Source organism: Rhinatrema bivittatum, chromosome 3 (assembly GCF_901001135.1).
Source record: "Rhinatrema bivittatum chromosome 3, aRhiBiv1.1, whole genome shotgun sequence".
Taxonomy (NCBI): domain Eukaryota; kingdom Metazoa; phylum Chordata; class Amphibia; order Gymnophiona; family Rhinatrematidae; genus Rhinatrema; species Rhinatrema bivittatum.
In genome coordinates this window covers 303,544,047-303,569,585 of record NC_042617.1, presented here as the reverse complement: position 1 = coordinate 303,569,585, position 25,539 = coordinate 303,544,047, and the positions used below count along the sequence as shown (strand labels likewise).

Sequence of the window (25,539 nt, the reverse complement as noted above, 5' to 3'; positions counted from 1 at the left end):
AGGCCATCTGGGGTAGCAGAGAAAAGTGAAAAATAGAGATAAGAAAGAACATTTTATAAGAATTAGGTACTTACTGGGGGACCGGCAGGACCAGATAGCCCATCATTACCACGTGCTCCCTGAAACAAACAAACAGCAGTGTGTGTCAGGAAAGCTGTAAATATCCAGGCAATATGGCACCGTAACATAGTAGCTGTTGGAAGGTAAAGACTTCTTAGCGTATCTGCTTCAGTTGTTCCCTGCCTGCAGCCAGCGGCCTCTCTAAGCAGAAGCATTTGGGAAGCTAAATTAATTATGGAGTGGAGGGGGTGGGCAAACCAAGGCCACATTTCCACACACTGCATGCACCCCTAAGCCATGGCTTCCTGCCCTTTCTGCATGCATCACTGGTGTGCACCTTTCTGTGACACTGCTACACATGATGCCAGGACCACAGCAAGGCATTTTGGAGCACAGAACAAGTTGTCAATTTAAGGGTCTCCATCGTCATCCCTGGAAACGGTAAGATAAGCAACATGCAGACAGCTTTAGGTAAGAACATTTTCCATGGCTATTATTGATGCTATAAGAGAAGTCCTCAGGGATTTCTATGTTTGCAATAAAGAAACCTCTGACCAGTTTCAACCACTCAGTAAAGCCACCATGAAAATTATTTGTATGCATCATTCAACCAATTCTCCTAAATGGAAACAAAGTCTGGGGTGGACACAGAGCCCCCAATATAAACCCAGAGCAGAACAGCACTCTGGATGTAAACCCTGCACCTCCAATACTGTAAACAAACATCACACAGCCACAGAAATTCCCCCGACCCACCCACCCCCATCCAACAATGAGTGCTGAGCATAACTAAGATGTCTCCCCTTACAACTCACAATACAACAAAAGTATTCAAATGTGGTGTCACCTCAGTAACAGCAACGCAAGCTTCCCTGCGCTGCCAGGCGCACTGTGAAATACAAAACCCTGGGGGGGGAATCACTCAACACATTGTTATGTATAATCCTGCCATTACAAAACAGCACTAATTCCCAGGACTCAAACAGTAACAACTCTATCTATGAAAAAGCAATATTGCAAATATCACTCCAAGCCTAGAACACCAAAACACCTCCTACTGAGAAAGCAGAGCTGATCTGCTAAACAGAACTAGCAGAATCCCTAAGCTTGGTTTCACACACAGAAACCAGACAGAACCTCACCAAATACAGAATAAATGACTACAAATATGAAACGTGCAGACAAAAAATGAAATAGGACCCCCATGGACTACATGCAGGGCAAAACTGAAGAAACACAGACAGACATTTAATTTCTCCTGTTCTGAGCAAAGTACAGAGATATTGTATAAGAGATGCACAATGACACAGCTGACAGTCTAATTAATAAAGTGAAAACAATATTTTTTCTACCTTTGCTACATGTACATTATTTTATTCTTTTTTAAAACAAATCATGTTGGTCCCAGTCTCTTGTTCTCAGTTTTCCTCTTATCTATCTTTTTCTATCTCCTTTTCCAGGTTCTCCTATCCTTTTTCTGTTTCTTTTCTTTCCTCTTCACTTTCTCCCATATATCTGTCTTTAACGTTAATCTTTCCATCTGTTCGGCCTCTTTCTCTCTCCCCCTACCCAGCATCCTCTTCTTTCTTCTCGCCCCCCTCTCCAGCATGCATTTTCCCAGTATCCCCCATCACTCCTTCTCCATTTCTCGCCCAGTATCCCCTTATCAGTGTCCCTCTTTCCCAGCATCACCATTCACTCTTTCCTGTCACCCCTTACCGAGCTATTCCCATCACTCTCTCTCCCCACCCCTGCCCAGCATCTCCCATCACTCTCTCTGCAATAACCCCCTTCCCAGCATCTTCCCTTGACCCCCATCCTGGGTCCTCCTCCCTCACCTGGCTTGGCTCAAATGACCCAGGACTATAGGGAAGAATGGCTGCTTGCAGCCGAAGAAGCAGCAAGAAAAGAGAAAGTAAGCAGGAGACCTCTCTGTGAGCCAGCATGCACTCAGGCCCAGAGGCAGCCCCCCCCCCCCCCCCCCCATGCTCTCCTTCTGCTCAGGCTTCCTGTCATCTAGGAAATCCATGCGAAGGGTGGGGCTCACTGCAGGGCCCGAGCAGGTGCCACCACACGGAGAGGCCCTGTGCTTACTTTCTCTTTTCTTGCTGCCTCTTCGGCTGCAAGGCAGCTTTTTGGCAAGCATCATTCTTCCCCTATAGTCCTGGCACTGGCACATGGGGAGAGGGGACGGCATCTGCCACTTCTGGCACCTTTGTGACAATGCCACGGCCAACGATGTTATCATAGACCCTTCTCAATCTCTGGTCACCTCCGGCCCTCACCCTTAACTGCCAACTCTCTGTGTCTGGCCCAGACATGATTGAATTGGTGTCGTTGTTTTGATGGCTACCGTCTCTGCCACATTCTCAAAGAACTCTAGGGGAAAATGCTTAACAAAGAAAAGCTTTAAACTACTGTGTGCCAAGGTTCGGGAAAATGTACAGTTCAGGGGGATTACACTTGAGATTAAAGTGACGGAAAAGGAGAATTGAGAAAAGAAGAAGAGAAAAATGACTAGGTCACCCCAGGAGAGCTGGGAGCTACGGGAGGAATGCTGGAAGCAAGCCCAGACACATTATATCATATGGATTTCGCTTTTCAAGCGACACACAGCAGGACATGCAGCAGGGAGCTTCTGTAGCTGTTGGCAGAAGGGTCCCATGCCTCAGCCTGTCCTATTTCTAGCAGGGAATGATGCATGTATAATATACATGTGCAAAAATATTTCAAATAATGCTGTGTATACAGGATCATGCACATGGTGGGTGGGTGGGGGTGTGTGAGTCTGAGAGAGAGAGAGAGAGAGAGAAGAGAGGAGTATGTGTACATTAGGGAAAGGTGTATGTGTGTGTGTGTGAGAGAGAGAGAATGCTACCTGCATATCTTGCTCTATTATTTATTAATAATAATAATAACAACAATGTTAGCTTAAGACATAGATTGGTATTAATTCTGTTTTAATTGTTATCAGCAAATCATCCTTCTTTGCAATAATTATTTTTCTGTATCTGTTGTTCGCAATTACTCCTTTACCTGTGACAATTAATCTGCAATAGCTACTGTAAATTCTCCCCTATATCTATTAGATGCACGGACTGTGAGATATATATATATATATATATATATATATATATATATATATTATTGGCAATAATTCTTCTATACCTGCTATAGTAAGTGTTAATAATCACCTTCAAATGATCAACATGGCTAATTATAACCTCACATCTGTTGTATATGCTGCATGTCATTACTGCTTGCGCGCCCCTAGCACCTCCTTGCTAAGGAGAGCCCGAGTGCATCGGCCCGGCATCGGTTTTTCTAAACACCGCACAGCCAGGGGGTTCAGGAAACCGACGCTTCTCAATTGAGCGTCCGTTTCCTGCACTCGACTGCCGGCAGTTCTTTTTACTTTTTTTTTGTTTAAAATTTGTTTACTTTTTCCTCCTACTTAATATCATATAAGGGGATTAATTAGCGCCCAAACAACCCGCGTCCAATTGCGGGTTATACAGTGGGCTCGGCTGAGCACACTGTATTGCATCGACCTCTTTGGTTGGCAAAGTGGGTAATAAAAACAGATGGACAAATACATATGTACAGACCCCTGGGGATCTCAAGTAGTAGATGCCCTAGTTTAGGCCCTGTAAGGAATGTCGTAGTGGAGCAAAACCACTTTTGCTGCAGGGGAAAGGGGGACGTGCAACCCCTTCCTGCTCCAGAGCAGGTGGGGTTATTATGCAGTGTGGCTCTTTTGTCTGGAAGTTGAAGAGAGAGAGAGAGAGAGATTCTTTTGCTTTGTTCCCCTGCTATACAGAACAGGAAGTGAGGTGGTACCTTTCTAGTCCAAACCCTGGCTAGAAAGTGTGTCTCAGTGCTTGTGGATTGTTTAGGGATTTTTCCATGGCTCTCCTGATCCTGCTTGGCAGGGAGATTCCCCCTACTCTGGGAAAGTCTGGGAAGAGAGAAACTCAATTTTTCATCTCACTCCCAGTGGCCGTAGGGGTAACTCTCCTGTGCTTTTGGTGACATTTTAGGAGATTTTTGTGACGTCGGTCTTTTCAATTTGGGGGCGGGGGTAGTTCTGCCCACCCTTCCTGTCCAGGAATGGGGAAAGAGAAAAGTTTTCCTTGCTGTGCTGATTTTAGGACTTTCAGCAAAAATGATCCAGCTAATACCTGAGGAGAGAGTGGAGAAGTGCAAAGGATTTCAGCTGGAGACTCCCACAGAAGTCTCTGCCCCGGAACAGAAAGAGAATTGGAGTTTTTAAAGAACATCTGTGGTGTCTGGTATTTTTCCATCCTGGGAGCTTTACCTCCCAACCCCCAAAAAAGAAGGATAGCCCAGGACCTTAAATACTGAAAGACACCTGCACAGATACAGAGAAAGTTTGGGATCTGTGTTGGACATGATTGTAACCAAGAGAAAATGTGTTTTGGTGCCAGTTGATACTCACTCAGGGCCGGCGCAACCCACTGTGCAAGCTGTGCACTTGCACGGGGCAGCTGCCTGAAGGGGGCAGCAACCTGGGGGCCACAATCAGCCCCAAGATGAAGACAATGTGGCTGATGCCGCCACCACCGGGCCCCACCAGGAGGCTAAGAATAGGAAGAGGTCACTGCCACACAGCGGTTCCCAACCTGCCAAGCAGCTGAGAGCAAGAAGCTGCAGGGCTGCCCGGAGGATCCAACCTGCCAAGCAGCCAGAAAAAAAAAGGCTGCTAAGTGATTTCTAACCTTCCCTGTGGCAAGTGAAGAAGAGGAGGAGCCATGGCTGCCAGGAGAGTCCTTGATGTGTGTGTGAGAGAGCGAGCCTATATGTGTGAGTATGAGCAGGAAGATTTATTTATGAGTGGCAAATGCTTGTCCCTAAGGGACTTAATAGAGAAATTGAGTGGAAGGCATTACTGTTATTATGAAGGTGTATTCATATTTGCTTGAGTATGTTTAATATTGAAGGAACTGTTGGAATAGTCATTTGGAGGAAAGTATAATGTTGCTAATGGTGATAAACCTTGTGGGAAGCTGGAAATGAGGGGATAGGATGTGAAGGGGACAATGGAGTTAACATTGAAGAAGTTGTGTATAGTGCATGCGCGGCGTTTTTGAGATTGTAATAGTGGGAGTAGGGTTGTAGAGAATGAGAAGCAGGAGTTATGCATTTTGGGATTTTTTTGCATAATAAAAGGTGGAGTCAAATGGAGGAAGTAGTGTGGAGCGCAGGCGTGGCGCTGTTGAGGTCATAGCAGTGGGGGAGGAACGGCGGAATGAAGGTAATTTTTGGTGAGGTTTAGTTTGTGGAAAGCTTTTTAGAAAGATGCGGTTTAGTTAAGGAAAGTCTCTTAGAAGGATTATATACACAATTTAAATGCTGAAAATATCTTCTTTCTTAAAGTGTAAAACAGTGGAGAAGTAATAAAGATCCATGTTTGAAAATTAAAGGAACGTATAGGTAATTAATGCAATTTTATGATTAACTCATATGAGGGGATATTAGATTTAGGTTTGAAAAGTTTATTATTGATTTTGTAAAAACTGTTTTTATATTCAGCCACGTGGGCATTTGAGGCAACAGAAGAAGTGGCAGCTTATGGCGCAGCATCCGGTCGGTGGAACGAGCCCGGGTGAGGTTGAGACTTGTTACAGGGAATATTGGGCAGGTAAAATTGTTGAAAGAGAAAACGCGGGTTTGTGTGAAAGGGTAATATAATAACACTATGAATTTTTGGGTAGTATTTAAATAGTGTTTTTCTCTTGTAGAACATTTTGGTAAACCTCGCCTTTGAAAGGAGATTTGGAGAGGAAGATTTGGAGAGGAAAAATGAAGATTCATCTCGCCATTAAAGTTAAGGGCTTTTGAAGAATGTACAGCAATATGGAACCTAAGGGGTAGATTTTCAAAGGGGTACACGCGTAAGATACTGCGCGCGCCGAGCCTATTTTGCATAGGCTCAGCGGCGCGCGCAAACCCCGGGACGCGCGTAAGTCCCAGGGCTTGCAAAAAGGGGCGGTTGGGGGCGTGGCCAGGGGACGCAGTTAGGGATCGGGGGCGTGTCCGGGGCATGTGGGCGGTCCAGGGGCGTGGCCGAGTGCCCTGACACAGCGGCCTGTGTCGGGGCCTGCCGCGCCGGCGCGCGTAAGTTACTACTGCCCGGAGGCAGTAGTAACTTTTCCGATAAAAGTGGGGGGGTCTAGATAGGGCTGGGGGAGTGGGTTAGGTAGGGGAAGGGAAGGGAAGGTGCGGGGGGGGGGTAAAAAGAAAGGGAAGGGAAGGGCTCGGCGCGTGCAAGTTGCACAAATGTGCACCCCCTTGCGCGCGCCAACCCCGGATTTTATAAGATACATGCGGCTACCCCTAAGTGTATTAATGATTGAAGAACATCGAGGGATGTTAAGTACCACAAGAGAAGAAACTAACAGGAGAAGTAGTACATAAGTACAATTAAAGAAAATAATATGAAAAAATTGTTTGCTATAGTTTCTGAGGAAGCCTAGGGTGGGCGAAACAAATAGGATCCTATAGCGTTGGACATTCGGATTTATGGGTTTTAAGAACGTGGTGTGAATGGTGTTTGTGTGTGTGTGTGAATGAGATTATGAGGGGGAATATGGGGGGGGGGGATTTTTAAAGTATGTGTTTGTATACAATAATGTATTAATAAATGGGTCATTTGTGATAAAGCAAATAAGTGTTTCCTTTGTGTGAAGTAACAGTAGTCCTAATGCCATGTGGGTTCTAAGCTCTTTTTCTGTAGGGTTTTCTGGCTGGCACCATAGCAGTGCATGTAAATATAATATACATGCTGTGATTTTTTTTAATCTCAGAAGACTGTACTTTGAATATTCTTTTTCATGTCAAATCTGTTATTATGTATGCATATTTTTAATTGCCTGTGGAGACGGTGGGGGTGAAGAGACCCGGAGGTGGGGGGTGATAGTTTTTAAAGTTTAAGTTGCTGGAAGGAGCTGGCCTGTTTTTGGTGGGTCCAAGACAGAGAGTAAATGAAAATGCGGGGGGAGGGGGTAGCACAATAATCGTTTGCACAGGGCACTCAAAAGGCTAGCACCGGCCCTGTACCCACTAAAGACTTACTACAGTAAACGTTTGATTTGGAACATCTGCATGAGTGTCCAGCTTGGTTATCTGGCACAGGGTCAGAGAAATCCCATGAAGATTTTCTCCACTTACGTCTTAAGCTCTGGAGTTTCCCTCTCCCCAACCACACACACACACACTTCCGGAGAATCCATGCCCCGGGGTTTTTGGAACTGTGCAAGGACTTAGCCCCGGGATGCAGTGTGACTCCTGCCTTCTTAGCCACAACTGCAAGAGGGACTACACATATATACATACATACTGCCATTTAACTGATACAAGTAGCTGTTGTCATTTAAGCACTAGTATCACTCTCCTGTGCTTGTTCTTTGGGTCCTGTGGCACTTAATTACTCTCTACACCTCCTGCAGGAGCTCAGTGCCTCGTGCCTGTACCCAAATCCTCACACTATTCTGACCTTTCTGCTCCTCACTCTGAGAGTCCTGTGTGCTGGCTGAGTCTCCAGGATGCGAGTTACCCCTCAGTAACGAGTACAATGGCTCTTTTTTTTTTTTTTTTTACAGGTTAGGAACAGGTTGGTACTTACAGCAGCACCAGATGGTCCAGGTCGTCCTCTCTCCCCAGGCAAACCACGAGGACCCTGCAGCAGACAGACAAAAGTTTTATTCCTCAAGAACTCTGCATGTCATGCCCACAACATTGCCGGCAGTTATTATTCACCGCTTACAGAAAAATCTGTCAAACTGGATCTGACCAAAAGGTCCATTCAGCCCAACATCCTGTCTCCGACAATGGCACGCAGTGGGCGCTCTAAAGGAGTGTATAAGAAATGGGGCCTGTGTAGAGTGGACTGTCCCCTGTCTCAAACCCTCCCAGTTTTCAGCAGTAAACTGGCTTCTTGCTCTTTCCAGTAACCACTGTACGAAGAATGTATAGAAACCAGCACCTCTGATATCATAGGGAACAAACTGATTCCAATGCATATTTAACCCACCAGATATTCAAAGACCTAACAAAGTGCAGAATCTATGCCCAGGGCTTCCCCTTGTGAACTGGCCAGTTGTCAAGAACTTGGCAGGAAGTGATGCCACTCACCAGTGGACCAGGAGCTCCATTCTCACCAGGAGCGCCAGCTTCACCCTAGGGGCAAGAGAAAAGGGTGATCAGAGACTAGCGTCTGTTCCTGTCAGAGCAGCCAAGGTTCATCAAGCAGAAGCATTAGGTACATAAGTTTTACCCATTAATCCATTGAAATGTTACAAAGCTATGGTGTCCTCATGGGTTCAACACGAACCCTTTGGAAAGACTGTGCTCCTTTCGGACACTTTCTGACAACTGGTCAGTCTTTGTTTTTGCAAGTTAAAAATCAGGCAAGTAAAGGCCAAGCTTCCTAAACGGTCCTCAGTGTAAGTGGCCATCTACTTGTGCACAGGATTTCGTGGTTGACAGCAGGGGCTAAGCACTCATCCAAAACAATGCAAGAGTCAGTCAAACCTACACAACCAATTCCTCCAAGACAAGATAAATGCATGTTACTTGTCATCTGTATGTTTTTCTGGAGAAGACCAGGATGCTTACAGAAGGAAAGGTACCCGAACAGCAATGCTGAAGGATTAGACCAAATTTGAAGAGGATTTTCTAAAACCATACCTTAGTTCCTACTGCACCCGTTTCACCCTTTGTACCATCTAAGCCTGGGTAACCCTACCAATGGAAAGAGAGTGAAAAGGAAAGATTATCACCTTCAGAATGTTAGCCTAGGCTATAATTAACAAGTCTGTGATCCAAGGGCGGATAACGTATACTGACCCTGTGACCTTTAACTCCTGGGAGACCTGGGGTGCCTGGAAAGCCACGAGCACCCTAAAAAAAAAAAGAAAGAAAGAAAGAAAGAAGCAGATCAGTATCCAGAAAAATATAAGAGAAAACCGCATTGAATTCTCAGGATTAGACTTTTACCCACTATGGTACTGTACCTTCGCAGTTCATCTTACTTCGCATAAGACCCTTCCCTCTTCCTCTCTTACAGCATCCCCCACCCCCACCCCTGCACCCCCATAAAGCTGATTTTCCCCCCAAGACAGCACCTTATCCTCCTCCCCGCAATGCTTACCCCTCCCTCCATGACAGCACTGCCCCCCTGCCCTAACGAAAGCAGACCTCTGACCCCCCCCCCCCCATCACGTTGATCCCTCTCTCTCTTTTACAGCACCAATCCCTAACCACCACCCCATGCTGAATCCTCCCTCCATGACAGCACTGCCGCCACATTAGCGATGGCACTAGCCCCTCGCTGCATAACGCTGTCCCCTCGCCGTTGCTGCTGCTGCTGCTGGAATTTACGATGTACCTGAGGACCTGGGGTTCCACGTTCACCAGACTTGCCAGGTTTGCCAGATTCACCCTGTTACAAAACAAAGGAAGATCCTTTAGTCTCATCCTCCTCCTATGCATTTTATCTATAGATATTCTAAATATGCAGACTAAATCTATGCAAATATTCATATGTATAAATACATAATCAACATACACATACACATAAATATATATATATATACAGAGAGAGAGAGAGAGAGACATATTTGTACATCAGCAGTTTTCAACCTTTTTTTGGGTAAGGAATCCTATGATAATATTAGTGATGTGCAAAGCCCGAACTTTTCGGTTTGGGCTTCGTTTTAGGCCCGCCGCGGGAAATAGCCTTTGAAATTCAGGGCCTTTGAAATGCGGGAAAAATTTCAGGAAAAATTCGTTTGGGATTCGTTGCCCACGAAACAGGACTAATTAGGCAATTTCGATGAAACTGCCTAATTTGTCCTGAACGAATGCACATCCCTAGATAATATATTGTGAAATTCTTCAGAACCTCAAACCTCAACTCTCTCCCCCTCCTTTCCTCACGCGGTATATAGAATATTGCATGGAACCCTTTAAGGATGCTCATAGAGCCCTTGTTGAAATTCTAATCTATGTTATAGAGACATATCTAATCTAACTATAAAAAAAGAGGAAAGTTGCCCAGCACCTGCATCACTGGTGTGCATACTGAGCTCTGCACCACTCTCCAGCTCCACTCCACTCTCTCTCTGTGAATTTTCTAATCCATTATCTACTACTACGTATGAAAATGAGCTCCGCCCCTCTCTCTGGCTGTATTCTCCAGCTCTGCCTCTTTCTCTTTCTGAATTGTCAATCTTCTCTTTACTACCACACAGTACAATAGAGCTCGGCCTGTACTCTACTACTACACAACTCAGTTAAGCACTTCCTACACTTGACAGCATTTCCTCATAATTGGATGGGCTTTTACTATCCTTTTACACAACAAAGAAAACACCCTGGTCGAATTTCGATCTTATCACAAATACTGAAGTTGAAAAAATGCTAAGGAAGATAAACCCAGCTCGTCATGATCTTGACATCATCCCAACCCGTGAATTAAAAGAAATGGCTCATTTTATTGCCCCCTCCATAGCAGCAATTATTAACAAATCTCTTGAAGAAGGTGTACTTCCTACAAAACTAAAAATTGCAACAATCACTCCAATTCTAAAAAAAAAGAACCTAGACCCAGTCGATCTGAATAACTACCGTCCTATTTCGAACCTTCCCCTTCTTGCAAAAATGATAGAGAAAGCCACACTGATACAGCTGAATGAACACCTGGAAAGCAACAAAATACTACACAATTCTCAGCATGGTTTCAGAAAAAAATCGCAGTACAGAAACCCTACTACTAAATCTATCAAACAAAATAATAAGAGGATTTGACAATAAACTCAGCCACCTACTAATTCTATTAGATCTCTCCGCGGCGTTTGACACCGTAGACCACAAAAGCCTGATATCCAGACTTGCAAACATAGGTCTTTCAGGAAAAACTCTTGACTGGTTCACCTCATTTCTAAAAGACAGGTTCTTCAAAGTAACCGTTAACAACAATTCTTCTGACCCCCTCCCCCTTGAAACTGGGGTTCCGCAAGGTTCCGCCCTCTCGGCCACCCTCTTTAATATCTATCTACTACCACTCTGCCAACTTATCTCAAGTCTTGGCGTTACATACTACATGTACGCCGATGACATTCAACTCCTCATTCCTATAACCTCAACAATCGAAGATGCCCTGAGTCATACAGCTAACCACCTCATCGCTATCAGAAACATGCTGAACCAACTAAAACTATGCCTCAACATGACCAAAACTGAGTGCATCCTCATCGAAAGGAACAACACTGACCAAATTACCCCACTGCCGCCCTTACAAATCGACAACACTAACATCCAACTGAAGAACAATACTAAAGACCTCGGTATCTGGATCGACAACGAACTAAACCACAAAAAGAACATCGCAACAAAAACTAAACACGGAATTTACAAATTACACATACTGAAACACCTAAAACCGCTCTTACACCAACAAGAATTCAGAACAGTCCTACAATCTCTTATTTTCAACAGTATCGATTACTGTAACTCGCTCCTGATTGGTCTTCCCAAATCGGCCTTAAAGCCTCTTCAACTCTTGCAGAATGCTGCAGCCAGGGTCTTAACCGGCAAGAAAAAAAAGGACCACATCTCCCCGGTTCTGAGAAGTCTCCACTGGCTTCCAGTTGAACAACGAATCAAGTTCAAGACTTTAACTATCCTACACAATGCCATCTACAGAACAGAGAACAACGCCCTTGATAACATGATCCAGCTACACAATCCACAACGAACAACAATAACAACCAGCAAACCACACCTAACAATACCCCCTCTCCCTTCAGCTAAGCTCTCCAACACTAGGAACAGAGCCTTCTCCATTGCGGGACCGACAGCATGGAATTCCCTACCAGACTACCTAATCATGATCAATGACTCCAAATCATTCAAAAAGGAACTCAAGACCTGGCTCTTCAGGCAATCATTCACAGCTGGTGTTTGACTAAGCTGTCCGCCCACACTCCGAAACCCGAAGCCGAATGCAAGTTTATATGCAACTTGTGCTCCCATACTCGCTGATTCCATGTCTGTACACCGTATCACCCAATTAGTCCCTGTTTGTAAAATGCCTGTTATCAGTTGATGTTTCTATTATATTATTTTACATTATATTACATATTCCCTTTTTCACATTGACTGTACATAGAAAAATGTTGTGCGTTAATGTTCTCAATTATATTTTTCTCCTGTAATAAGTTGTTTAAAATGTAAACCGGAGTGAAGGCAGCTTGCTATACCTCGGTATATAAACTCTTCTAAATAAAATAAATAAATAAATACTACTAGTCTGTACACAGTTTATATAGTCAGACAATGCATAAATCTTCTATATTATCTACAAATTTCCTCAATACATAATTATACAGTACATAAGCTACATGTACATTGGGGGGGGGGGGCCGAAATTCATCACCACTTAGCCAGTTATGTTACGATTTAGCTGGCTAAGAGGCACTGTCTGAATATTTAGCCGGAGTGAGGGGTGGGATGGGAGCGTTTTGGGGAAGAGCTACTTATCCAACTAACTTACAGGGTTATTCATCAAAGTGCATTATGGCATTAACACCTGCGATAGTTATTGCAGCATGCGGCACAAATGCAAATTTGTCAAATTTATTCAAAGGGGCAGGATTAATGAAAATGAGGGGCATTATCGCACCATGCGATAGCATGTGTTATGCTACCGCATGCTTTTATGCCAGAAATAACTATACTATGAGGGCCTTGTAGATAGTCTCTCTCTCTCTTAATCCAAACAAATTATACATATCAACAGCACATATTGCAGGTGTACCTGTATGATACATACACCCCTAATCTACATATAATCATACATACATCATATAAAATACACACATATATAAGTTGTCATACTTCATCTGTGCAAACTATAAATATAGACCATGTATATGCATAAAAAGTATATTTAAAAACCCTTCCCAGCAGCGCAGCTCTGGATTTGGAATACGGTGATGCAAAGGACTGAATAGAGCATCTCTAGCCAATCAGATCTGAGTGCATCACAGCAGTTGATGGCATCACAAAGCCCTTTTGACACGATCAAGCCAAAGTGGATACATTAAGAGTGCATCTATTTTCAGATGGTGTATAAATACATAAACATAACAAAGGAGAGAAACAGCAATGGTAACAAATACAGGCAAAAAAATCACAAAACATTTATTTAAAAAATGGGTGTCCGCAAGCCAGGACAAGTGCTTGACCTCTCGTGAAACACAGAAATAGCCTGGATCTCTCAATCATCCACCTGTAGAAAAGACGTTTTTTTCAATAATTTTGTCAATGCAAATAAAATCACATAGGCACTGGTCAAAAGAGCCATACAAAGAACTCAATAGCACCATTAATTCCCCCACAGTTCAAATATTTATCAAGAAAATAAACAGTTGTGAACTGGACCCAACATCAGCTGATGTTTTGGGAAGACCCTGCAGGGTCTTAAATCAACGTTGCTCGTCACCAGATCAGCTGATACATATTTGAACTGTGGGGGAATTAATGGTGTCATTGAGTTCTTTATATGGCTTTTTTTACCAAAGTCTAAGTGTTTTTATTTGCATTGACAGAATAATCAAAAACAAGAGACTTTTGCCATAGTTTACTGTCTTGTACAGGTGGATGATTGACACGTCCAGACTACCTCTGAGTTTCAGGAGAGGTCGAGCACTTGTCCCGGCTTGCTGACACCCATTTTTTTGAACAAATGTTTTGTGATTTTCAATTGTATTTGTTACCATAGCTGCTTCTCTCCTCTGCTGTGTTTTGATCTTCATTGAGACTGCTGTCTTTGGGCTCCATTTGTTTTTGATCATTAGAGAAGCATGAATATATAGAACAGAGCGCTCAGTGCTGTAACAGAATGAGCTCATGCAATCCTGTAGGCCTTTATTACATAGCAAATTTCTCCCAGCACGATAAATATTATAATAGCAAATAAGAAAGAAAGGGACCAAAAAGTGTTTTGTTTTTTTTTACTGTTATAAGATGGAGAGTTGGTTTTGTTTATTTTTTTTACTAATCAGAACATCATACGCAGACTGGATTTCTGTGGAAACCACCTCATCACTTTGAGCTTGCCAACCAATACAGCAAGCAGGACTCGTATCTTGGTGTTCAAGGGCCCCCCCGCCCTTTTTTGCTTGTGTTTAAAAATTAATATATTTATTAATAAAAGATCATTCTTAGGTTACATGGACTAGATCCACAGAAAGTGGTTTTTCTTTCCAATCGTTTGCTGGTGAGATAACCACCAGGATCAATGCACAGCTTCGTCACTTGTGAGTTACGGAAGCTCTCCCTTCAGTCATTATGCGCCATCAGTAAAATTCCGTTTGTTCACACATCTATCCAATCTAAGAAGCTTAGAAAATGCCGTGGTACTTACATCATCACCAGGTTTACCAGCAGGACCCGGGGGACCGCGAGGACCCATGGAACCCTGAGAAGAAAGAGTGAGGGAGGTGGAAAAAGGATAAGAAATTCTAACAGACGTATTCTAGATTCCTATAGCAAGCAACACATCACACTTCAACAGCCATCGTCTCTTACAGGAGACTCGGAAAACTGCTGTCTTGCAAAGGGGTGTCAAAGGTCAAAGAGTAAAGGTCAGGGAGTGGGGTTCCCTTTAGCTGTGGGTCAAAGGTGACTAACACACTAGGGTTCCTCAACCAGAAAAATGAGAACCAAAATTGAAGGTAATCAGACTGCTGCCATTTATTTTATTTTTTTTTTTATTAAACCTCCAAAATTTTAGGTGTTGATTTAGTCAAATGAAAAATAATTCCCCAGTGAAGGGCTTTTGAACAAACTGAAACACTGGTGGCTGGTTGGTGGTTATGTGAGATTTAAAGACTGATAAGTATTGCTCTAGTTGCGATCCAGTGTTCATTATAGGTCCTAGCTTACAACAGCAGCAACAAAACCCATGAGGAAAATAAACTTTCCAAGAATACAGAGCATGATTCCAAGTTCTTTTTTCCAGATTCCTGGCTTCTGTCCATTACTAAGTTTAATTCCTCATGGCTTTCCATGTGACCAGTTGTCCTGTAATTGAAGGGACAGTTCCTTGTTTTTGTTAGAAAGCAAGGCAGTTTTTTCCCTACTCTGTCCTACAAAAACATTAACCCAATTCAATGCATTTCAGTGGCTCTTTACGATATGCCCTGCATTCTGCATTGTGCATATTCCTAAAATGGCCCTTAAAATAGCATTTGAGATGTGGATGCCTTAATGATCAGTTTCAGTTAATTTATGGTGGCTTTTCTGCATTCTCAAGTTTAGTACCTTGCAGTTTTTCTTCATGTCTTCGTAAAGACTTAAGAGGCAACCGAGGCGGGGTAATAAGAGTTGGGGAGAGAGCAAGGCGTGATATCTGTCACGCTGTCGGGATGCACTGATAGCATACGCTGCTGCCTGGATTAGCAATGGCTCTTGCTGCCCAGAATCTGCCCATGGATGCAGGAGAATCTGCCCATGGATGCAGGAGAAAAACAAGTCCATGCAGTGAGATAAAACCAGGCCTGGCTCAGTCTGTACTCTGCCACATGGAGTTTGTTGTCAACCATACAGCTGACTGGCACATGGGTTCAGCAATCTCTTCCCATGAGACCGGGCACATCATGTGGGGCTCTGGTTCTGCATGCTTATTATAAAAAAAAATAAAAAAATATATATATATATATATATATGCACCCTCCGAGTACCATGAGTATTTCCAAATGCCATGCAAGTAGTATTACAATGTGCCAATTAAAGATGCTACCGTAAAGCTATTATTCTTAAAATGCCTGAAGCAAGTGCACTGTCATGTCCCCTCTCCCTCTGGGAGCAGCCATGTCAGCAAGAGCACCACCAAAGAGCTCGCACTCACTGCTTGGGATTGGCGCCATGTTAGCTGTGTTGTCACGGGTGACATCACCCACTCTATACTGGAACCCCCACCCATGTTAGGGACTCTGTGACACTAACTCCAACTATGGCTTCCGTCAGGGGGTGCTGGGGAATAAAAGCAGCACAGCAGCAATAACCATCCTATAGTCATTTATTTAACCGGTGCACGGTGGGTGTGACTGCTCACTGCGTGTACTTTGGAAATATTATCCAATAAATAGAGGGTGTAGCTTTCTTTTAAGGACAGACATCTATAGCAGCATCTCCCAACCGGTACGTCATGGCTGCAGTGGAGATGCTCCATGAATAAAGCTCAATGGATTTGAGGCGCAGCTGCAGGCTTCATTGTCTTCCCTTCCTGGCCTGTAGGATTTCCTCCCACCAGTGGGGGAGGGTGTGAGAGAGAGCATTATCTGTTGTTGCTGCTGCTTTCTCCTCTGTAACTGAAACTGTACATGACCCCCCCCCCCTGTAGTCTCGCGAGATCTTCTGGGCCCCTGCAGTTCCAACTGCGGAGGGAAGCTGGCAGAGGAGGAGGAAGCAGCAGCACCCACCAGATAAGTGCTGCACACAGACTCTGCGAGTTCCAGGACGCAGGCGAGAGACGGGACAGCTGAATGTGCCAAGAGGTGAGGGGAGGAGGGAGAGAGGGGAGGGAAGGTGGTGGTGCTAGGGAGGTGGAGGGAGTGAGAAGGGAAGAGGAGGTAATGATTCCAAAGCTTTGGGGGAGAAGGAAGGTGATGACGCCAGGGGGGGTAGAGAGGAGAGAGAAGGTGATTATGTTGATGCCAGTGAGTGGGGGGGGGGGAGAGAGGGAAAGAAAGAGAAGGTGCTGATGCCAGGAGGTGGAAAGAGAGCAAAGGAAAGAGAAGGGGATAGTTCCGTGGGGTGAAGAGTCATGATGCCAGGGAGTGGGGGAGAAGGAAAAGTCACAATGCCAGGGGGTGGAGGAGAGGAGTGGAGGGAAAGGGACAGTGATGATACCAGAGATGGAGAAGAGGGGTGGGGGGAGAGAGAAACTGAGTGGGCATTGCCAGGGAGTAGGGTAAAGGGAAGAGAAGATGGTGGTGGTGATGATGATGATGATGCCAATGGGGTGGAGAGGGAGGGAAGAGAAGGTGATGATAATGATGCTGGGGAAGAAGAAGGGAGGATAAGGTGTTGATGATTCCAGGAGGGGGGTGAAGGAGAGGGAAGGGAAGGCGATGATGATGATGATGATGCTGGGGGGGGGGGGGTAAGGGAGGAGAAGATGATGATGTCAGAGGGATTGGGGAGAGGAAAGGGAGAGGAAAGGGAGGATAAAGATGGCAGGGGTGAGAGGAGGAAGGAGAATATGTTGATACCAGGGTGTTGAGGGAGAGGGTTGGGGGATAGAGGGAAAAGTGATGAGTCCAGGGAGTGAGGGGGGAGAGGAAGTGATGATGCCAGGGCAGAGGAAAAGAAGGTAGTCATGATGCTGGAAGGTGGGAGAAGGAAGGGAAGAGAAGGTGATGATGATGATGCTGGGGATAGAGGTGGAGAGAAGGAAAGGTGATGATGATGCTGAAGGGGGGTTGGGGGAGGGAAGAAAAGATGATGATGTCAGAGGGGTGGAGGACGAAGGAAGGGAGGTTGATGATGATGATGCCAGGAAGTGGGGGAGGAAAGGGGGAAATGATGATGGGACTGAGGGAGAGGATTAGGAGAGAATGGGAAAGTAAAGATACCAGGAGATGGGGGGAAAGGGAAGGTGGTGATGAGGGTGCCAAGGGGTGGAGGGGAGAGGGAAGAGAAGGTGATTATGCCTGGGGGAAGGGAAGAGAAGAGAAAATGATGATGTGACAGTGATGATGTGCCACAAAGAAGTGCACCCTGTGCCGGGTGTGCCACCACACTAAAAGATTGGGAACCAGTGATCTAAAAATCACTTTGAAGAAAACCCTGGCTTATACTTTCTTGTTTCTGTTTCTAATAACAGGGCACATAAAACATCAAACCATGGCACATTTCACACTTTACAGTGCCTTATAACCAGTAAGAGGGACAAATGCAAAGACACAGAAGCATCTGGCACCGGGGCACTGACAAAAACTGCTCCAGAGTGCCTCGTGTCAACTGATGGGAATGGAGGCCACAATCACAACAGCTAAGTCGCAACATTTAGGTCCCGGTGACAGAGATACAAGCAAAGCATAGCCTAGCTGGTGTCTTACCGGGCGTGCCCAGGGATGAGCATAGGGAAAGCCCACAGCAGGGGGCCATGAGTCAGAACGTGTGTCAAAGCACCATAATATTTGGCAGTGGGATACATATAATCACATGGTGCGCCACAGCATGGTACACAGTGACCCCCCATGGCCTGCAGCACCTGTTACTATGCCTTGTGTCCGGTGATGGGACACGACCTCCGCCTTGGACTCTCACACCCAAATAGCACTCATTAAGACCCTGCTTATCTTGTGTCTGGGTACTCACAGCTGATCCAGGTTCGCCGGGTTCACCAGGGCTGCCTTGAAAACCTTGAGGTCCCTAAAATGTAACAAAGGAAACAAGATTCAAGTATCTATACAACACAACGTCTTTAACTTGCTCACTGGCAAAAAATATATTTAAAAAAAATGTTTTACAAGATTCTAAGCAAAAAAAAAAAAAGAGGAGAACTTACAGGAGATCCTGAGGGGCCTGGAGCTCCTCTTGGTCCCATTGGGCCCTGCAAATGAAAAACAAGACAAGATGCCTAAGGATTGAGTGGTACAGTAGTAAGCGCTCTTGCTTCTTCACCGGTGCTGTCCAGCATGGGAAAGTGCTGAAAAATATTCATTCCTAGGCACCGAAATAACTGTATCTGTTATTAATACTCGCACACATGAGAACTGCAGTGTGTTCCATAGGCAGCCATTCCCCAAGCAGCCCTCGGCTGGCACCAAGCCATGTTTATTACCGCCTCTGACTTTCATTCACTGCTTGCCAAGAGGAGGCCGGAGCAGAGAAAAGCCGTTTGCCAGCAATCGTGAGCAACTGTAAGAACTGGAGCTCCCATCTACACTCTTAAGCTGTCAGTCCAAGAGAAACAAGAGAGCAACCCTCTAAAACAAATCACTTTATGCTTCTACCTCCTCCGCTACTGCTTTTAAAACTACTTGGCATCCAGCTTTAGACATGTTGGCAAACATGAGAAGAAAGCAATTAAAATAAAGGCTTCTGGGCAGCAAAGCGTTGGTTACGTAACCGCATGATACAGTAATTCCCAGGGATGGGGTGGCAGGCTCCGTGCCAGGCACTGGAAAGTGGGAGGCCTTCTCTGCTGGCTACCTAGGGTCCTCCACTGTTTTTTTTTTTTGTGGGTCTGTAATTAAAGGGCAATAGTAAAGCAAAATCTTCCGCTCTGCTCAATATTGGCAAAGCTCTCCAGGAGTGCTTGCTGCGCCGTGCCTGTACTCCTCCTGCGCTGTTCCCACAAGGAGGGGCGCCATGGGCATCACGTTGCTCCCACTCTCCGCGAGCCACATGGAGCCACGGAAGGGGGCAGCAGTTGGGCGGGGAGCCGGACATCGGTGAGGCCCCTGACGGCGGGAGGAGGAGCAGAGCGCATGAAGCACAGGTAAAGGACTGGTAGTTATCTTGCAGGCCAATGCAATAATCTGGGCGCTGGTTTTCGGTGCACATTTTTAACACCCAGGTTCTTTTTTTTTTTTGTTTGTTTAACTCCCATTGCAGTACGCAATGGGAGTTTAAAAAAAAAAAAGCAATTTGAGAGTAAAATGTGAACTGGGAACAGGTTCAATGCACATTTTAAATCGGGAAGGTGGTGGGGAGTGGGGGAGAGACATCCCTGATGGCCATAAGTGACAGCAGCCCGCCACCACGTAGCCGGATAAATACTGATTTATCCAGCTATCTGGCATGGGTGACAGCAACTTAACCAGATAAGTAATGACTTATCTGGGTCAGTACTGACTTATCTGAATAAGTGGCAGCAGATGCTGCCATTTACCTGGTTAAGTAAGTACTTATCTGTGGACATTTAAAAACTATTTAAAGACATTTTTCCCACTCTCCTTGGGGTTTTAAGTGCCAGCACTTTAGCGCTGGAAACTTAACACTAGCTCTGACCTGGAGTTAAGTTTCCAGCTCTAAAAAAAGGTGCTCTGGCCAGATGCAGTCTCTCTGCGCTGGGGAGTACTGCTTAATGCCCTCATTTGCATGGGATTTCCATGCGAGGGTGCTGGAAACGGCAGATCGCAGTGATCCGTTCCTTCTGACAGAAACAGCAGCAGCCACCACTCAGCTGTAAGCAATGGCGATCACGTCCTCGCATCTTGTCACTCCCACTCAGGGCCGCTCCTGCCCCATACTCTCAAAGCTGTGCCACCTGTCAAAAAGGAGTGCCCTGGACCTTGCAACACATCAGTTGCTCTGCTCGCATGGCCCCGATGTTCAGGGTATGTCAGAGATACTGTGGAAGGGAGCCCGTGCAATGATGGAAGCCCAGGCTCCCCTTTTTCTTTTCTTTGCAGAATCCTCCAAGCAAATCCAGCCCCCAATGTGCCTTGCCCCTTGCATCCCAAAGGAAGAAGTCAGTAAGAGCGAAAAAAGTAAGGAGGAAATATGAGTCCAATTCCTTTCACCCTGCTGGAAGAAGGGTGAAAGGGGAAGATCTGCAAGGGAGGGCGCTACCAGCTGTCTCCTCAGGTTTGCCCAATTTGGCAGGGGACCCAAATTTGACTGCTCAACCGAGGGAGGGAGTTTGTTTTCACTTGGGGAGCAAAAACATGACCTGCTCTCTTTCTGACAGGTCTACGTCCACAAGAAGAGATGCATGTCCACCATCTGCTGGAGACGGAGAATACTGGCATGATCAGTACTATATATGGGGGCATCAGTGAGGCAGTTTGTCTCCATCTCCATATTCTGGTTGGAGTGCATAAACCGCTTGTGTGGACTGGCCTGCCTGGATGACAAGGGACACGCATTTTCCGCACGCAAATCTCTGTGCCGTATTGGCAGTAATTTTTTGCTCACAAAATGTGCATCTGGAAATGTGCGCAGAAAGGTGCAGTCAGATGAATGCACATTTCTGCATCAGCCTATAAGATAGGGTGGGCCATGCATCTTCTGCTCCCACTCTCCAATGCACTTCCCCCCCCCCCCCCCATGCACTTCCCCACTAACCCCATCCCCCACCAATTCTCTACCTATCCCCCTGCCCAACTGTCAGGAGATGAGCGGAGCAACATACTTTCCTCCTGCCAATCATTGTCTGCAACTTCCACTGTAACAAACCTTTGAACATCTGCAGAGGACAGCCAGCATGAGGAAGGTATGAGGCTCTGCTCTTCTCCTATTGGCTGGGTGTCGGAATTGGGGGAGGGGGGTTGGATGAGGGAAGAGTGTGAGGTTTAAAGAAAGAGGTGAATGCATAGTGGTGGATTGGAGGAGGGATGGGTGACAATGTCTAGGGGAGGTAGGATCCGAGGGGCAAGTGAGTGCATAGTAAGGGGGTCAAGTGAAAGCATCAGAAGGGGGTTGGAGCGTGGGTAAGTGCATCAGGAGATCGGGGAATGAGTAAGCAAATCAGAAGGGGATAGGGGAGGTCCGTGCACGAGGGAGGACGAGTAGGTGAGTAAGTGCATTGGAAAGGATTGGGGAGAAGTGATATATGCGTTGGGGGAAAAGAATTGTTAAAGTAGGCACCAAAAATGTGTTGCAAGAACTCCCGCACTAAATGTCCTATCGAGGTCCTTTCCAGCCCTTTCTATAATTCTATAACAAGGGACGGGAAACTACAGCCCGTGGGTCAAACCCGGCCCGCTCAGCTTTAAAAATACAGTAATGGAATAAATAGTATGACCGGCCTGCCATCTTATAGCTCCATGGCTATCCCTGCTCATGTCAAACACTGCAGACCTTTGATGATGACACGCATAGGGACTGTCGAGGAGCTACAGCGGCCTTGTTCTCTTACTTTCTTTGCCACCGACGGAAGAGGGACGGGGCGGCAGCTGATGTGGATGGAAAAAGTCAACCATTGTCAGATGGGTGCGGGCAGCATGGTAGAAGAAAAGTCAGCTGGGATGGTGGCAGGAAAAGAGGGGGGGGAGGGGAAGGCCAGTGGTAGCTGCATGACAGAAGCCTAAGGTAATTTCAGAGGTAGGCGGGTTGAGCCCGGGGTCTATGTGGGGAGTGCTGGGGTCAAGGAAGAGGTGGGGGATACTGGGGTTAAGGAGGGAGATAAAGGGGGTTTGGCTGGGGAGAACACTGGAGAAGGGGAGGAAAATACTGGGCGACAAGTGTGAGATGGTGGGGTCAGGGAGAGAGATACTGGGGTCCAGCAGGGGAGAATATCAGCATCAGGGAGGGAAGGGGGGTGGCTTCTATGTGACCGATAGGGTGGTCAGGGGGTGGGGGAGTATGGATCACACTCATTGGACTTGTGAGGAGAGGTGATTGCAGGACTCGGAAAGCTTCTGCCTTTGGAGCTGTCACGGATCAGCTCTTTACCCACATCTTTTTGGTTTTATTCCATTCCTTTCTCTCTCACTTAAGCTCCATGAGGCGGGCTGGTCTTTCATTAACCTGAACTAATTTTATGTAAGGTATTAAAGGATGTATGCGACCAATACAGAATCACTGAAATTGTAAAGGACACCTGTGTCCAGGGATATATGTATAGATTTTAACATCTGAGAACATCTGCGGCTGCAATAGCCCAGTAATCGGGCCTCCAAATTTGTAATTTGGCATTTTATTGTTGCTTTGCCTTTCTCACGGCGCTTCTGGGTATTTTTATCACTGTGCCTCTGCATTTGCCTTTTTCTCAGTGCATAGGGGTGTACATGTCACGTTTGGTGCTGCTTTCTCAAAATAATTGGTTTTATTTTCTTAGTTATTTTTAGAAATATAAATTGTGTAACTTGCTCTATTGCTGCTAAAAAAAAACCCCATCTGAATGTGTGTGTTTATTAGGAGCCCACACCCTCTTCCTGGATGGAGAAGTTCCAGCGAGGAGCCAGTAATATGGTCCCAGTTGAATGAAGTTTGCCCACTCCCATTCTATAAGACACGCCTTCTTACCATTGGTCCTTGCATCACGCCCAGCTGAGCACCTCCAGCTTTCTCATCAAATCCTCCAGTCATCTGAGCAGCAAAGTTCTGCAAAGGAAACACACAACTAGTCAGAAATATTGGCATTTCATTCTGCTCCAAAAATAAAAGATAGCGCCAGCCTTCATGGATAAAAGTCAATCAGTCAAAATAAGACCTTCTTGCTTTTTTATTTGAGGTTATTCTATGACTTCCGGTTGCATAGCTGCTGAATTTGATGGCTAAAATTCACATTCTTTTCTAACAAAGTAATATATTCTATTGTGATTCTCAGTGAAAAAAATGTTACTTGACATCGTTACTTTATAATAAACCATATTACTGTATATGTAATTGAATCAATAATCTCCACTGCGGATGTCACTTATTGGTTGGAAATGCCTTAAGGGAGGGAGTTTCTTTACCTGAGATTCTTAATCTTACTGGATATTATCTTGCAGTAAATAACCTGTCTGAAAGATGCATTTCTCTACCTACAAATAAAAATGTTTTGTGGGGGTGGGGTACTGATCTTTGGTGGTTGGGGGCCCTGGGAAGAAACCACCAGAGCTCCCTGTTTGTTTGTATTTTATGCTGTTTGGTGCGCTTATCTTGTTTGAAAATTTAATAAAAGAATATTTAAACCTAAAAAAAATGTTTTGATGGAAATTGACATTGGCTGCTAAGAAATTCAGGGCTGCAGCTTCCTGAGCCAACCCAGTTGTTCAAGTGGTTTAAGTGCCCGGTGCTGCCAGGAAGGCTTCTGCTCCCCAGACTGCCGAGAGCAGAGGCAGCCATCACTCAACAATGACACCCAGAGAGACCAGACATAGTGTCCCCCTCCCCCCCCCCCCCCCCTTAGCCAGGATCCGGAGGGAGCCGCAGCTTAATGACCCTCCCCCAGTCAAGGACCGGCACTGAAATGGCTAGACTGAGTTGGGGGACAGTGTGTAGGAATAGAGTGAAAAGATCCAGGCAGTCGTGAACAAAGGCTCATGGAGCCGTTTCTAAAGAAGGCTGATTCTGACTGAGCTAGAAGCAGACACTGAGCAGGAGGAAACTGTCGTCTTCACAAATGCCGGACGCCTACAGTTACACTCCAATAGCTTGAACATATACAAGACACTATGATATATTAAAACAGACTGTTCAGCTGTTTAATGTATCAATTATTATTCACGGAGGCATAGGGCGTTAATGTCTTGGAAATACCCTGTCGCATTGGTGTAATCGACTTGAATGCCGAAGGGCACACATCTCGGCCTGCTGAGCCACAAATAAGTGAGATTTTTGTGACTTCCGATACATATGATGGAGAAATTCTGATATATATAGAGAGAAAGGCGATGCCATAGATATTCTGCAGAAATGAACGAGACGGTGAGGGATATGGGGGATCGAAAAGCAGACAAAAGCGAGGCACTTGAGGAACTGTGGATTTACATGCTTTCCCAACAAAACAGAAGCAGCATACTGTGGTGGTGGGAAGCACTGGTCCATGAAGCGTGCTGTAATAACTAACAGGAATCAGGATACAGTGATAAGAAGCATACTAAGGTAAGAGGAAGCAGGCTACAGTGACGGGAAACATACTACATTCAGACCTCCCACAACTGGCGGGAGACTCCCACTTTGGCAGGTAATGTTCTGCATGGGGGCTGGAGCAGGCTAATCTCCCGCCCCCTCGTGGATCTACTGTCCAGTATCTTAAGGCAACAGAAAACAGCTGTTCTGTTTACTGCTCCAGCCCATTCCCTCCAGACAGCCTTCAGGGGATAGGAGTGGAGGAGCTGGAGAAAGAAAGTAAAATAATTATCTGTTCGGGACTGTCCCACTCCAGCCTCACTATTCCCCTCTTGTTCCTTTGTCAAAAGTGAAAACAGGAGGCGTGGTGCTAGAACAGCTGTCTGGGGTCCCAGGACTGGGACTCAGCTGAAGGCACTGTTGTGGAGGAGGAGTGAGACAGCTGCAACCAGGGGAAGAGGAGGAGGTAAATGCTGAAAGGGGGTGAGAGGACGTTGGTGGGGGGAAGGGTGCTTGGGACAGGTTCCTGTGAGAGGAGGTGAATGGAAGAGGTAAATGCTTGGGACAATGATGCAAAAGAGGGTGAATGTTAGGGGTGCAGAGTAAGGGTGAATTCTTGGGGAGTGGCACAAAAGGGGATGAATATTGAGGTGGTGAGGAGGGGATTGAATGCTGGGGAAACATGAGGGAGTTGAATGGGGGGGGGGGGGGACACAGGAAGGAGGCAAATTCCTTCTCCACCCCCATCTTCCTGGCACCTCTTTCCTCCACAAGGTTCACGGTGCCATCTGTTTTCCAGCAGGTGGGAGAGGACTGGGACGGGTAGGGGGAAAAGAGGAAATGAGAGGATAGCGGGGTGCATGAGAATCTTGTGTGCGTATGTAAATGGGGGGTGAAGGAGTGGGGGTCACTTTCTCCAGGAGATGGGAGTGT

General features: G+C 45.7%; 1 protein-coding gene across 2 annotated transcripts in view; it reads right to left on the bottom strand.

Annotated features, from left to right (window-relative positions):
• The window catches only part of COL2A1 (collagen type II alpha 1 chain), a 167,057-nt gene that overhangs the window by 125,398 nt on the left and 16,120 nt on the right, over positions 1–25,539 (bottom strand). For both annotated transcript variants that reach the window (XM_029595088.1, XM_029595089.1), the window contains 10 exons: positions 23,074–23,151; positions 18,665–18,709; positions 18,475–18,528; positions 14,513–14,566; positions 9,470–9,523; positions 8,929–8,982; positions 8,770–8,823; positions 8,215–8,259; positions 7,706–7,759; positions 75–119 (listed from right to left, as the gene is read on the bottom strand). In XM_029595088.1, the coding sequence (XP_029450948.1) occupies positions 75–119; positions 7,706–7,759; positions 8,215–8,259; positions 8,770–8,823; positions 8,929–8,982; positions 9,470–9,523; positions 14,513–14,566; positions 18,475–18,528; positions 18,665–18,709; positions 23,074–23,151 (537 nt within the window). The remainder of the gene's footprint in view (positions 1–74; positions 120–7,705; positions 7,760–8,214; positions 8,260–8,769; positions 8,824–8,928; positions 8,983–9,469; positions 9,524–14,512; positions 14,567–18,474; positions 18,529–18,664; positions 18,710–23,073; positions 23,152–25,539) is intronic.